Source organism: Penicillium antarcticum (assembly GCF_028974205.1).
Source record: "Penicillium antarcticum strain IBT 31339 chromosome Unknown utg000005l_segment0_segment0, whole genome shotgun sequence".
Lineage (NCBI taxonomy): Eukaryota > Fungi > Ascomycota > Eurotiomycetes > Eurotiales > Aspergillaceae > Penicillium > Penicillium antarcticum.
In genome coordinates, this window is record NW_026695303.1 from 2498776 (window position 1) to 2513094 (window position 14319).

Below are 14319 nucleotides of genomic sequence, written 5' to 3' on the forward strand. Positions count from 1 at the left end.
AGTGGGTTGGTGGAGAGGTGAAGTGGCCAGGAAGCGATCCAGGCAGTCTGTATTTGGGCAGATGTGCTGACCGCCACTATTCTTGTCTTGACGCATTTACTTGATTTTGATAGGATTACTTTACTTACACATTATTGGATTGACAGGTTACTTTAGGAAAGAAATCATGAGGACACTCCCACAATATTACACAATACAATCACACTACTGCAACTACCCCCATCTCGGACCCTCATTTGTGCATCCAAAGTGAGGCGCTAGTTGCATGCCACGTCGCATACAAAATGAATAAAATAGCTATATTTGTAACACAGAAGTTGAAGATATGTGCCTTGGCTCAGGATCCAAGTCAATGGGTCCTGATCTATATGCTGTTCACTTTTTCTGATCTGCCCATCACAGTCGAGGTTGAACCTGTGGATGGAAGACGGATCAGGACTGACTGGCGAAAAGGAACCAAATGCCCTCCAGCCCGTAACGTGTCATGCGGAGACAGGGGAGAAGAAAGCCTCCCAAGGACACAAGTCCCCAACCAAAACGACCTGGGATCGATATCCCGAGGCTTGGTGTCCCGTCAAGTGATTCCCGACACTGGAATCTCCTTTAAAAACAAAACCGAGAGAAAGGTAGAGATGGGCTTTTACACTCAGCAAATAGCACGCGTGTGTCATGCAACTCAATCCCCGCCCGTAAGAAAAAATTCGTGGCCTCATGGCTAATGCCGTCGCTAACGGCAAGGTGCGCGCTTCAAGCTGCGCAATTTAGTCTAGTCTCTCACAGGATGTCCCAGACCTCTTCGGCGGCGTGGCAGAACTTGCTGCAGGCGACACTGGCACTGAGACTGTAGTTGCTGATACTGATGGATTCGTCCTTGAAGGTGTCGGCAAAGTCATCGTGGCCCTTGGCCATGGCACCGACGAAGATGGCAACGGACTCGTTCGGGTTCAGCGACTCCAAGTAGTCCCTGGTGCGGACCACGGGGGCCTCGAAACTCATGGTCACCTTGCGGCAGTTGGGGGGCAGGTGGTCGGTGATGGGGTTCTTGATGACCTTGAGGAGCTTTTCCTGGGAGTTGGTGGAGCGGATGGAGAGACGGTGGAGCAGCTGGACCATCAAACCGGCGAAACGCTTGAAGGTACGGGGAATGCGAACGGAGGGGTTGACTTCGATCAGCACACCCTTGGCAGTGTGGATGAAAATTTGCAGGCGGCCGGCCTTGTTAACGGGAGAATCGAGAAGAGTGAGGAGGCACTTGATAAGGTTTAGTCGAGGCAAAACTTTTCAATGGCATCGCCAACTCATACCTGGTGGGTGATATCTGGGCGAGCTTCACTGATATCACGGTTCATCTTGCGCATGATACCGATGTGCTCATCGCTGTTCAGCAGGGAGTATTTCTCATCCTTGGATCCATTGCGTCCGCTAGAAACGGCGCGGTAGGTCTCCAGACTGGCATTGGAAAGAACCACGATCAGGCGCTGGGTGTCCTTGTCGTGAGTAGGAATAGCCACATGCTGCTCTGCGACGAGCTGGGGGAGCTCGGGAGGAGGACAAGACTGGGTCCCTGGAGAAGAAGAGTCAGACATTTTGTCGGCTATAAATCTGTAGCGAAGCGGGAGGGACAGAAAAAAAAAGGGCTGCAAGGAGGAACGGTTGGCCCAGCAATGTCACACCGCAGTTGCGGTCACAACTTGAGGGAGCTGGGGACCAATCTCAGGGCTTGGACATGGTTTCGAACAGGTATCGAAAAACTCGGAGGGGCGCAGAATGGCCATATTGGCGCCACCGGGGGAAAAAGACAACAGAAGAACCAGGACACTCACTCGCACGCTTGCGCTTTCCTGCTGCTTGAGCTGAATCAGACATTGTGATGATGGGGTGGGAGTTGAAGAGTTTTAGTTGAATTTTGGGGGTCCGGTCGGAGATCCGCTGAAAAGCGGAACCAGACGTCGGTGTTATATACCTCCCCTCAGTACATCGTGCTTCTGCAGACACTCGCAGAAAGTCCCCGAAACGGGGACTTTCTACTGAAACCTGAAGTCTGACCTAATATGGATATTCATGGAGATAAGAATCACAAGTGTATGTCTTTACTCTCCAGTCCTCTCTAATCTATAGCCGCTTCATCTAGGATTCTCCCCAGATTCCTCCTCCGTACTCTTACGCTACATTCTAGTCCAGGAACCGTTGGACAATCTTCTGCAGCGCACCGAGCCTGGCGGGGGAAGATCGACATGGCCCCTCCAGGGCTTGTGCCTCTACCTCATAGTAAGCACCAACATGCCACATGAAATAAGCAACCCTGGATTATGGAAAGCCCTGCAGGCTGCTGATAACAGCTGTCCACCGTTAGGATCTCACAGCCCTTCACGGCCTCACTTCTGGAGAAACAAAGGATGATGTGAGAGACCTCATAGCCTGCAGCCTTTGGCGCCCACGAAACTCTCCGAGGCAAATGGACACATCGGGAGTTGGGAGTTGGACCAGATGACGAGCATGTGTAACAGATCCTGCAGTGTTGAGGCAGAGGTCAATCAGTCCGGTGTCTCCCATAGTCCTCCCCTCCCCCAGGGTTATTCCCTACAGCACAAGGCTGTCTTCTGGGGGCTCGGATCAAGTGATACGAAATCAGCCCCAGGGCGCCATGCGAGGCTACATCTAAGCAATAGAGCAGCCTCTAAGGCTGCATCTGCCAGCCTTTTCTGACTAGGATGTAGACTAGGTGGCTACATGAAAATAGCAGACTAGTCAAGTATGAACTCTATGCTGTATACCCATGCACAGTAAAATCCGGGGGCCAAGAGGCCAAGGGAATCTGTGATGAGACCTCGTAACCTGGCCTCGTGTCAAACCAATCACTGTCTGTGATGTTCGATCTCACACATGCTGTGGTCCAATCAGCATAAAAGCGCTCTTGGTGACCCGTTTGGCGCTTCGGTCTAGGTGGAAATAACGTCGTGGGTTGCTAAGGATGCTAGGTTGGTGCCTGTGAGTGGAGACCCAACGTGCGGTTCTCGAGAGGATGTTTAATTTCAATCGAGTGTCACGATGGTACGATTGGTCGAGATAATGTGCTATGATTGACTGGTTCCTGGGCCCATGAAAGGGGTGCCCGACGTGCCACTCCAACATGCCAACGGGGGGATTTTGAGGAATTTGAGAGGCTGGAAGTGTATACAATCACTCTCACAGATTCACTCTTGACTTTGTACAAATTTACAGCTCTCCTTGATGATTCCGGCCACAATCCCGGCTTAGGTGGCAAAGAGGGTTATTAAACTCCCCACCTGTTGATCATATAAACACCTTACTCCTGCCCTGTACCAGTGAGCTCCCATCGGACCACTGGAGACCAGACCCCAGATTCCAGACACCAAACATCAGACACCAGCAGAGTCAAAGTCGACAGCAAGGGATAGGTGAGTGGCTGTAGTCGCAGTCGAAACAATATGACCTAAAACAGACTAGCGTCCCACGCGTGCCGTCACCGATTAAACTGGAACTTTCTCAACTTCTCCCACTTTGCGACCATTTTGGAAAAGCAGGGATGCCGTGGACTGTCACCAATTCATTTAAGCGGTATGTTCTTCGGGTTGATTCTATGCGCCACAGCTAACCAACCCATCCCAGAGGCCTCATGAAAACATACGGAAGACCAACATGGCGCGTCTACGATGACGAGCGCGTTGCAAAGAAAAGACGCGTGCAAGATGAGTCGGATGAGGCAGAGACCAACCTACAATATGCCATACGCGAATCTTCAGCGGCCGTGCTGTCCAGCCCGTCGCGTCGCAATTCCGTTGTGCTGTCGGAAGGCACGCTCGATGATATTGACGATCTCACAACACCACCCTCGTCGCCACCTCCACGATTAACTCCCCCGCCAGCCAATACTCGCAAGCCGACATTTGCCTTTCTCAAGCGAAAGCACAAGGATGCAGCGTCTCCACTGACAGAGGTCAACTCGAACAGTGTGCGCTCGTCGGTCGAGCCCAAGAAGGGGCAGAAGCCGGTGATGCGCCAGATGCAGATTGACCTGGGAAATGACACACGGAAGACTTGCGCCACCTGTGGGATGGAATATATCCCCTCCAACACCGAGGACGCGGCGCTGCATAAAAAGTTCCACGAGATGAATGCTACGGGAATCGACCTGGGAAAGGCATTTATGCGCGCAAATGCCTCGCGCTGGGTGTACGAAGCTACGCGATTCGATGAAGGATACGTGGTTATTGTTGATCGCAAGGCGTCCCCCAGCGCGAAGAACCAAGCCAAGAAGGTGCTCGAGGTGGTCAGCAAAGAACTTTCGTCACCAGAAATTGACGACGAAACACTCTGGAGCCAAACAGAGCCGCCCAAACATCTGCAGGATGGCCCGACCGAAAAAGTAGATCGCTATCGGGTTTTCCTGCATATGAAGGACAGTCGCTGTGTCGGTCTCTGCCTGACTGAGCGCATCTGGGAATCGCGCCCGGTCGCAACGGATCAGAATGGCGCAAATGGCTCCTCGGTTTCTGTGCGAGACGAACTACGACCGGCCATTGTCGGAGTATCTCGTATCTGGACCTCTGGATCCTCACGGCGAAAAGGCATCGCCTTGGATCTCCTCGATTGCGTGGTGATCAACTTTATTTACGGAATGGAAATAAGCAAGGCACAAATTGCATTCAGCCAGCCCACGGAGAGCGGGAAGCGTCTGGCACATAAGTTTTTCGAGGATGAAGAGACATGGCATGTCTATAACGAGCGGTGATGGGGAGATTATTTTATTAAGAAGAGAGAGAGAGAGCGAGAGAGAGAAAGAGAGCGTTCTTTTACCTGTATCATACCCATATGGGATTTTCAAATTGACATTCGAGTTTCCATATTTCAATGTTTCAATGTTGTAGCCTCTCGGGGCCACCGGACGTTCGATCGGAACGCGGCGCGTAGGAACTTCATGGATAAGAAACTCAGGGAGCTCCCCTCTCTCCCCTCTCTCCGCTCTTCATCCACTTCGCGATGTCAAATCCATTCCGCGCAAGAAACCTGGGTCAGTCTCTTTACTCTCATCCCAAACACCCCTAATTGTAAAACAGGCAATTCCGCAGATCCTCAGACTGCCAACCCCAACCCTCCCCAATCCACCCCCACCATAGCAAACGGCTACCCGGGGAAGTCATCCATATCCCTCGAGCTGGAGGTAGACGACTCAAGCTCAGACGAAAACCCATTCAACCCCGACGTCTCCGCAAGTGACAGCGAGGCCAGCGAACCAGCCTCCAAGAGCTCAGCTCATGGTGATCGCCGTGAATTCTTTGGGTCTGCTCCACTCCCTGCTCCATCTGATGATGGATCCTCCACGCCATCCTCCACGCAGCCGTCCATATCAGCAGACCGCAATGTCCGGTCCGCATCAGGGGATGCACCTGTAGCCCCTGACGCATCCCGAGACCGCTCCCAGCGCTCTCTACGCTCCGAGGCTCAATCCTCCCCCTGGCCGGAAAGTACTGTCCGAACGAGGGAGAAGAAGCCCCCGCCTCCGCCTAAGTCTCATCACGGGAAACGGATTAGCCATTCGGCTACGGCTGCGAGTGATGTAGATCCAGATACACACGCACACTCTTCACAAGTGAATACTCGCTCGAGATCCTCCAACAGACTATCAATCCATGGCTCCTCAACAGAAAGGGCAACGCCTGGCGCAGCCCATCCAAGCTCGGTATCTCTACCCTCGGCAGCAGACTATTTCTCCGTATCAGAGAACCAGGCAGCAACAGAATCAACGGATTCCCTGCAACGTAGCCACTCCCAGAAACGACCACCAACACCACCCCTCAGCCGACGACACAGTCAAATGCGAAGATCAAAATCCACTCAATCAAAATCAAGCCGGCTAACCATGTCCTCATTCGACTCGGAGCGAGAGCAGGAGAGTAATAGCTCTCTCCCTCCAAGCCCCGGCCCAACTCGATCCCTAGCTTCAAAGAGAATCAGTATGCCTCCTCCAACATCATCGGCGGAATTCCAGGCTGCAATTCCTACAGGCGATGTCTCTCTCAATTCATGGGGCTCGCCAAGCTCTAGACCTCCCTCGTTGAAAGCTGGTCGGCGCGCTTCCTCTTATGGAAGTGTTCCGTCCAGTTCATCTTCTGGACCTCCTCCTCCGCCACCACCGCCGAGGAGGACGAGGGATTCGGTTATTCGTAGTAGTGATGGCCCATCTGTGTCGAGGGTCAACGATGAGAACGATGAGAATGCACCTCTGCCCCAGCCTTCTAATGCTTTGGATATCTTGGCTGATTTGACTAAGTTGCAGAAGGAGGTGGATGATCTTAGGGGTCATTATGAGAATCGTAAGGTTGAGTGATATGTGTGATGGGTTCGGATTAGAGTGGTACAGCGGGACTGTATTCTCTTTGTTTTTCTCTTATAGCGTGGCATAGGTGATTGTATACATGAATGAATGATTGTATGAAGTTGGCGTATTGTTATTTTGGTATTTGACTGGTGCACTGCTGGTTCTATATATTTGCTTCTTGCTTTCTCTTCATGATCATCCTCCTCCTCCTTTCTATATTGTACATCTTCGACTTTTCGATATTCAAAACTATATCACATCTACTTCATTACAGGATAAGAATACCCCTTGAACTGGAACCCAGATCAAATAGAATGCCTGCTAAATCTCTGAATTGCATTTATCATTTATGGGATGGAGGAGTAGTAGTAGTCATTTTTACGTGACCAGCCATTCCCATTCCGCTGGTGATGCCTACTATATTGAACGTGGAACATAATTATATCCAATTGCTTCAATACATAGATAGAATGACCAAAAGCTTCAAAGCCTTCTCCGAAAACATCACACAGGTAGCATGCTAGATGATCATGATAAAAAAGCAGAACTCCAAGTCATACTCCGCCACCAGGTATAAAGGTCCTTCGTCTTTCTCATTATAGTTCTTCCAATCCCTCTTTACTGAGGAAGTTCAGCAGGATGCCCATCATATCGATTCGAAGAAAACCGCATATCAGGACTCGGCAACTCAGAATACTTCTCAACCCCAGGACTAGGCCGTGGATGATATGTATCAGCCGGCAACTCCGCAATAAAGCCCTTCTGCTCCTGATTATATCGGGGCGACAAAGAATACTTCTTCCACCCAGACACAGAGCCCCTTCCCTGGCTTCCCTGGCTTCCCTGACTTTCCTGCTCATTGTCATAGTCACACTCAGAAGCTTGAGAAGACCACCGAGACGACCTCCTCCTCTCCCGATCCGAATACCTAACCGAAGGCGACATCATCAAACTCGACCGATCAGCCGGATTAAACGTCCTCAACTTGCCATCCTCCATCATAGCCTGCAAAGCACCCTCATCAAGTAACTCAGCCTTCTTGATCAACCGATCCACAAGAACCTTGGACGCAGCCTTAAGCTGACCCTTGACAAATGACATGAGCGTCAAATTACACGAGATCTCAACATCCTCGCGCAGATAAAGTCCGTTCGCAGGCGCACCTGCTGAGCGCGGTTCCCGCCCTTCCAGATCGGGCGGCTCGTCAGGCTGGTTGCCTGCAATGCGCCATTTGCTCTGCAGATCTATGCTCATCGGTGCATATGTGTGAGTCTTGAGACCCCAAGTTTCGTCGTGGAAACAGCCTTTGAAGCTTATTTTGCCTGAGCCCATCTTTCCCAGGCCGGGCAGGTATTGCACTCGTTCGGTGATTTCGTACCAGGTTGAGTAGTACTCATCTGAGACTGCATCTCGGGGCGCTTTGATCGGGCGGTGCGAGAGGACTAGTGGGTTCAGGGTGATTATTTCGCTGTGGCTGTGGAGGATGTCCAGGGCTAGTTGGCGGGGTACGTTGGAGGGGATGGGTGTGATTTGGGTATACGCTTCTTTTTTGCGCATCATCTTGGCTAAGGTGGGTGTTTGTTGGTTGTACAAGGGAGAGTGGAGGACGAGTCGAAGTCATATAGCGTTTTGGCCTCGTATTCTGCTTACTTTCTGACATTAAGGTTGGCCATGCCGCATTTTACAAGGGCTGAAACTTCACTTTGTATTTGATATGATTTGGGAGCTCAGCCGCAATATGTTGAATCTTGAGTCCGAGTCTAGAGTAGAGCAGAGGGCTGAATATTGAGTGATTGTGGATCTACACTGAAGTGTTGGGCCGTTATAATAGATGGCCACCGCTTGTATTGGGCTTGAATTTGAAGTCTCTTTATTCGCCTCGGATTGATTTGTGTTGGTCTTGTGTTGGGTACAAGATATTGTTGCACACTATCTTGCCACATGGATACATGTACCTGTAAGTTAACGTTAACGTCAACGCGAAATGTGAGTCAGTACGACCTATCTTCGTCGGATGCACATGCATGTGCATAACCTGTATCTTCAAAGAAATTACAATATAAGTTCATACAAAGGTAGAACATGAACAATCATTCTAACTATACCAAAGCAATCTGAGGACCTTCAAAGATATAGACGTTTGCCCATTCAGGTAATATGACGTCGAGTCCAATTATTTTGCTTATTCCTCCCCGCAGTCTTTCCTCAACTTCCCAACCTTTGCCTTTTTGACATCTTAGCTTCTTCACCTTACTGACTGACACCAGACTCTTGAATTAACCATGTCCACTCCCACGCTGATCAACTTGCCTCCTCCCCCGTCGGATCCCGTCACCCCGTCCGATATGGGACCGTAAGACTTTCATCTCTATTCTACGTCCAGTTAGAATTTCTGTTTACTGACCCGGGTGATGGATTGGTTAGAGGCACTCCCAATTCGGGCACCACTTCCCTGTCCGCGCTGTCCACCACAGCCATCAAAGACGGCCACCAGGGCCAGCCATTCCCCCACGGCGGCCACGCACACCAGTCCTCTTCTGCATCCACATCCTCCACCACAACTCTAGAAGCCGAGCGCGCAGATCGCATCTCCCGCCTAGCCGGTCTCGAGCGGGTCGCAACTGCACGCGCAGGCGGCCAGTCCAACGCGCCGAGCTCATATGCGCCAGGATACTTCGAAAGCCAAGCCCTGAAGGAGCGAAGCACAGTTGGCAGCGCCAGCGCTACGGGCAGCGTTGGCGGCCGTACAACCTGGGCGAGTGGGAGCGATGCATTTGACGCTGACAAAATGAGTGAAGACCACGACCCGGATGATGGGACCTCGAGTGTGGGCAACGTCAGTGACGAGGGCAATGCCAGTCTTGTTGGATTCGGCGAGGGCGCCAACAGTACCATCAGTGGTCCGACCTCTCGTCCTGCGGGATTGAACCGCTTGTCCTCTGGAGGTCCTGGGGCGCGTCCGACTTCCATAAGCAGCACTGTTAGCCGACCTAATCCTCTGGCTTCTTACCTCCAGCAGCAGCAGTACCATGCTGGTGAAAGCTCGATGATGTCGCCCTCTCCTGCGGGATCGACTACCCCCGAGCCTATGAACGAGGATGCTCGCATGATGAATGGTATGACTTTTGACTCCGATGTGGTTGATACTACTGCCAGAACCCCGCGACTGGCTACTCCGTCTGGGCGCAGCAATGGATTTGGCTCCCCAGGCCGGGACTAGAGTGGGTGTTCTAGATCAAGAATTTACGAATGGCGTTTTTGCTTTGTTTGGGCTTCTGTTTTCATGTACCAATGGCAATGTATGTAATACCACAGACAGGGATCCCCGAGAAAGTCGGTGGATATGACTACGTGTGAGAGGAGTATTGACTTTAATGCAAGCTATTTATCTCTACAAAAAGTGTTCTATTCCTGTGGCGGTGCGATGTTGAGCACATGATTGGGTACTCCCCTCTTTATGTGGGATAATTATGGCCACCTGGCTTCGAAGGAGACATCTACGTGTAGACAGAAGTAGAGTGACTGGAACGAACAATAAAAATTCATAAATAACTACTATCCAAGTCTCAATCAAGCCAAGTCGTAGTTGAGGTCTTGTATAGCAGATGACGGCATGCCGCCGAGCCACATCGCGACACCCGAATTTTCGTTCTTTCACTCTTCAACCTCCCAACCCTCAAACCACTACCCTCCCTCTTCTTCGCCTCCGACCTTTCTTTGCTGGCATTGACTTGTCTAGCACCGACCGACCGAAGACCCAAGTCTTTTGTTCCACCAAACCCCGCCAATTGAGTCTCATCTTGATTCCATTTCACCCACCGTTTCGTTCTTCTCAAGTTTCGCTTCGCTTTGGTCGACTCCCATTCCTACATTGGGAGACTTTGTCGTGACAACTGGTTATTTGGGTCCCAGAGTTTCGGACTGATTTTCCTTTCTCGACTTGTGGGATACGCAATCGAGTCATAACTTTCTGAAGCACTTCTGTTGGTGGTTTATTTGACCCAGTGAAGTCAAGATGGCAGCTCCTACGCAGATTGCCTGTGAGTTCCCTGGATTATGAAGTCGCGGCTCGACTCGATCGATGCGAATGTTGATGGATAATTGCTGATTGTCTACAGATCGCACGCTCAAGGGCATTGGTATCATGGATGCCGCCCCTGTGTATGAGCCTCTGCCCGGGTTTGTGAGGTATGAATTGATCCTGACTTATGAGGGAATATTAAGCTGACTTGTGCGCTTCTGTCAGACCTGAGGGCAACCTCCGCTGCAGCGCCTACTCGCCGTGTGGCCGGTACTACGCCTGGGCATCGCCCGAGAAGTAAGCTGATTCTATTTCTCCGGCTACTCCTGTACTAATGTTGCTGCCTGTAGGGTCTCCATTATCGACGCCTCCGTCGGTCACATCGTCGGAACCATCGCCGCCGAGAACGTGTTCGAGCTGGGCTTCTCGCCGCTCGGTACCTACGTGATCACCTGGCAGCGCACGTCCAAGGACGAGAACGGTGATGCCGTCAAGAACCTGAAGGTGTGGCGTGCCATTGAGAACGGAGAGCATGCGGTCGTTGGCAGTTTCGTGCAAAAGTCGCAGACTGGATGGAACTTGCAGTACACCGCCGATGAAAAGCTTTGCGCTCGCACTGTGACCAACGAGGTCCAGTTCTACCAGAGCGAGAACTTGTCAACTGTTTGGAACAAGCTGCGCGTCGAGGGTGTGTCGGACTTTGCGCTCTCGCCGGGTCAGACCCAGTCGATTGCGGTGTTCATTCCCGAGCGCAAGGGTCAACCCGCCGCAGTCAAGGTCTTCATTGTGCCGCAGTTCGGTGCCCCTGTCTCCCAGAAGAACTTCTTCAAGGGCGACAAGGTCCAATTGAAGTGGAACTCTTCTGGAACCACCTTGATTGTGCTCGCACAGACCGAGGTCGACCGCACTGGCAAGAGTTATTATGGCGAGACAACATTGTACTTGCTCAGCGCCAGCGGTGCATTCGATTCGCGTATCGACCTTGACAAGGAGGGCCCCATTCACGATGTTAGCTGGAACCCCAACTCGAAGGAATTCGGTGTTGTGTACGGCTACATGCCCGCGAAGACCACCATCTTCAACATGCGCGGTGTGGCCACCCACAATTTCCCCCTCGCCCCGCGCAACACCATCCAGTTCTCGCCGCATGGCCGTTTCGTGCTGGTTGCCGGTTTCGGTAACTTGGCAGGACAAATGGATCTTTACGATATGGACAAGAACTACCACAAGATCACCACCGTCGAGGCTTCCAACGCCAGTGTCTGCGCTTGGTCCCCCGACGGACAATACATTCTGACTGCGACAACCAGCCCTCGTCTGCGTGTCGACAACGGCGTGCGCATCTGGCACGTCAGCGGTGGCCTTATGTACAACGAAGATATGACCGAGCTGTACGATGTCACCTGGCGGCCACAGAGCATCTCCCAGCACCCTCTGGGCGACCCGCTCACCAAGCTCCCCGTTCCCCACCCCTCTGCCACTGCCTACATGGGCACCCGCAAGGCCCCCGTCAAGCCTGCTGGCGCATATCGTCCCCCCGGTGCCCGCGGCCAGCTGACCCCTCTCGCCTTCAAGCGTGAAGACGAGGGTGGTGCTGCCTTTGTCCGCGACGGCGTTCCCGGCGCCAGCATGAACGGCTTCGGCAAGCCTCGCCGCCGTGAAATCCCCGGTGCCGAGCCCGCCGAGGAGTACCTTCCTCCCGGAGCCGCACCGGGTGGCGGCGTTGCTCTGCCCACCGAGAACCTGTCCAAGTCCGCCGCCAAGAACAAGAAGAAGCGCGAGGCTGCCAAAAAAGCCAAGGAGGAGGGAACCGATAACGCTCCCCCTGCCAACGCCCCAACTGGCCCTAGCCCAGACCGCAACCGCAACCGTAGCGGCAAGAACGGCACCGTCAACGGTAACGGTGCTGCCAAGTCTACTCCTCCCCCTGCTGCTGCTGCCGCTCCTGCTGCCCCTGTTGAGGATCCTTCCGCTCAGGATAAGAAGATCCGCGGTCTGTTGAAGAAGATCCGTGCAATTGACGAGCTTAAGATGCGTCTTGCTGGCGGTGAGAAGCTCGAAGATACACAGATGAAGAAGATCCAGACTGAGGATGCGGTCCGGAAGGATCTCGAGGCTGTCGGATACACCGGTTGAAGGCGATTATGATGACGTCGAAGATGAAGATGATGGTGGAGTTGATATGATGTTGGCGACGTAGAGGAATGATGCGATTGATTATTATGCAACAGGCACCTGCATAGCTAGCCATGGATATACTTAGATCGATCTGCATATGCATCCAATATGGGAGCTGTTCAAATTGACATCAATATCATTACGATATATCATTCACATATAGTCCTGTCTATTATATATTCTTTATTTTCTGTGGTTTGTTGACATGTGCAACGTATATATCTACCCTCCAAACTCATTCTCTTCATCTATCTCTACTGTACATCAATCCCACCCATTCTACCTCACTTCGGAATAGAAAACTCATCCTCAATCTCAACTTTCCCCCCTCTCCAACGCCTGCCGTTCCCAATTAGCCCTCCACCACCAAACATTCACCTCATCAAGCCCAGATACATTCCCCTCACGTACATCCTCATGCCAAGGCTTCGTCCCAAAAATATAATGCACAGCCTTGACCTCCGAATCCCGCCATAGGCAATCATGCACACCCTCCATCCGCAACGTCTTCAACGCATTATAAACATAAGGCAGTGGCACCCACCGCCCGTCGAAGACTTCAGAGAGCAATTCCTGGTCTGGGAAATCGTATTTCTCTATCCGCGCTAGATCGGCCAGTCCGGTGCTTATCTCGTCGTAGATCTTGAGTGAAGGGGTCACCACCAACACGCCGCTGTTTAGCATGCCTACGCCGGAGCCCGGTGCTGGTGCTGTTGACTGGGCATGGTCTGGGGTTGCGTGTTGGGTTGTATAGGCGCAGTTTGCGGGGATCCTGGGTGTGATGTTAGTACACACACATATATATATATATATACGCCATCTTGGAGATAATATGGGCATACCAGGTAGCAGGATAATGCTCCTTCTTCATAGGATTACAAGCACAAGCATGCGCAGCAGCGAAAGCCCGTCTTGCTTGGCCATTGTCAAGTACATCCCTCCCATCTAACTCCATCTCCATGAGTTCATCCATATTCCTCCTAACAAGGATATCTCCATCAAGGAGGACGACGCGGTCATACTCCTCCAGCGAGAAAACGATGAGTTTGTTCCATGTTTCTGCAAAGCGTGGGTCTTGCGCGTACTTGCGTGTTATACCTGGTGTTACGGATTGGACGTGTTTTGCTGGGATGCCGCGTGCTTTGAGGATTTCTAGGCCTGTGGCTGGGAAGGTTGAGGTGTAGAAGGCTACAAAGGGGTATTTTGTCCCTTGGGCGGCATTGAGGTTCGTTGAGGCGATCCCTGGGTCTGGAGATGGGTGGTTTAGGGAGTGGTGGAGGGTTAAGAGGCCTGGGAGGTAGGAGAGGTTTGTTATTAGGGAGGCCCAGACTGTTGGTTGTTAGCTTTGGGTTGTGGTGCGATTGGAGTGTAGTTTAGTCTTACTCCGTTTTGGAGGTTGTTGCAATGAAGAGTCTGACATGAGGAATAAAGTTGGATCCGGAGAGGAATTGGAGAGAAGAGAAGAAGAAAACAGAGTAAGCTTGGAAGTGAGGGGATTGGCGGGATGTAGATTGCGTTATCAGTGCGGCTCTTCCGATAACCTCGGCGTGTAGCGGAATAAGGATGGAGTTAAGAGTATAGAGTCACGGTATTGGATTCATTACTGCTAGCTATTAAATGTCCCATTATGCCCATCTCCTTCACATCCAACATTGGCCATGCTCTGCTCTGCCCACAGCGGCCACCGATGTAAGATTTGTCAAGAGACAGATCGACATCCACAGCAGAACAGACTCAAGCATGGAACTCCAAGGTCAGATATGGGGATTGCGACAAAAGC

General features: G+C 51.8%; 7 protein-coding genes across 7 annotated transcripts; 4 read left to right on the forward strand and 3 right to left on the reverse strand.

Annotated features, from left to right (window-relative positions):
- Nucleotides 1-774: 774 nt before the first annotated feature.
- Nucleotides 775-1929, reverse strand: N7508_005600 (18S rRNA pseudouridine methyltransferase; the record flags this gene model as incomplete). Its single annotated transcript, XM_058463666.1, has 3 exons — nucleotides 775-1251; nucleotides 1305-1594; nucleotides 1824-1929. Coding segments are annotated over 3 exons (873 nt in total), but the record flags the coding sequence as incomplete, so codon positions are not given.
- A 1618-nt stretch (nucleotides 1930-3547) lies between these two features.
- Nucleotides 3548-4753, forward strand: N7508_005601 (ESCO family N-acetyltransferase; the record flags this gene model as incomplete). The annotated part of the gene is made up of 2 exons (XM_058463667.1): nucleotides 3548-3579; nucleotides 3631-4753. 2 exons carry the CDS (start codon nucleotides 3548-3550, stop codon nucleotides 4751-4753), a joined length of 1155 nt encoding a protein of 384 aa, XP_058320145.1.
- A 248-nt stretch (nucleotides 4754-5001) lies between these two features.
- N7508_005602 (uncharacterized protein) lies at nucleotides 5002-6349 on the forward strand (the record flags this gene model as incomplete). The annotated part of the gene is made up of 2 exons (XM_058463668.1): nucleotides 5002-5032; nucleotides 5079-6349. 2 exons carry the CDS (start codon nucleotides 5002-5004, stop codon nucleotides 6347-6349), a joined length of 1302 nt encoding a protein of 433 aa, XP_058320146.1.
- A 609-nt stretch (nucleotides 6350-6958) lies between these two features.
- On the reverse strand, nucleotides 6959-7900 carry N7508_005603 (uncharacterized protein; the record flags this gene model as incomplete). The annotated part of the gene is made up of 1 exon (XM_058463669.1): nucleotides 6959-7900. The coding sequence occupies one exon, from the start codon at nucleotides 7898-7900 to the stop codon at nucleotides 6959-6961; it is 942 nt and encodes a 313-aa protein (XP_058320147.1).
- A 722-nt stretch (nucleotides 7901-8622) lies between these two features.
- Nucleotides 8623-9560, forward strand: N7508_005604 (uncharacterized protein; the record flags this gene model as incomplete). The annotated part of the gene is made up of 2 exons (XM_058463670.1): nucleotides 8623-8693; nucleotides 8765-9560. The coding sequence occupies 2 exons, from the start codon at nucleotides 8623-8625 to the stop codon at nucleotides 9558-9560; spliced, it is 867 nt and encodes a 288-aa protein (XP_058320148.1).
- A 795-nt stretch (nucleotides 9561-10355) lies between these two features.
- Nucleotides 10356-12497, forward strand: N7508_005605 (translation initiation factor 2A; the record flags this gene model as incomplete). Its single annotated transcript, XM_058463671.1, has 4 exons — nucleotides 10356-10380; nucleotides 10459-10528; nucleotides 10587-10658; nucleotides 10712-12497. 4 exons carry the CDS (start codon nucleotides 10356-10358, stop codon nucleotides 12495-12497), a joined length of 1953 nt encoding a protein of 650 aa, XP_058320149.1.
- Nucleotides 12498-12854: 357 nt separating this feature from the next.
- N7508_005606 (Glycosyl transferase family 8) lies at nucleotides 12855-13959 on the reverse strand (the record flags this gene model as incomplete). The annotated part of the gene is made up of 3 exons (XM_058463672.1): nucleotides 12855-13311; nucleotides 13382-13868; nucleotides 13923-13959. The coding sequence occupies 3 exons, from the start codon at nucleotides 13957-13959 to the stop codon at nucleotides 12855-12857; spliced, it is 981 nt and encodes a 326-aa protein (XP_058320150.1).
- Nucleotides 13960-14319: the final 360 nt, after the last annotated feature.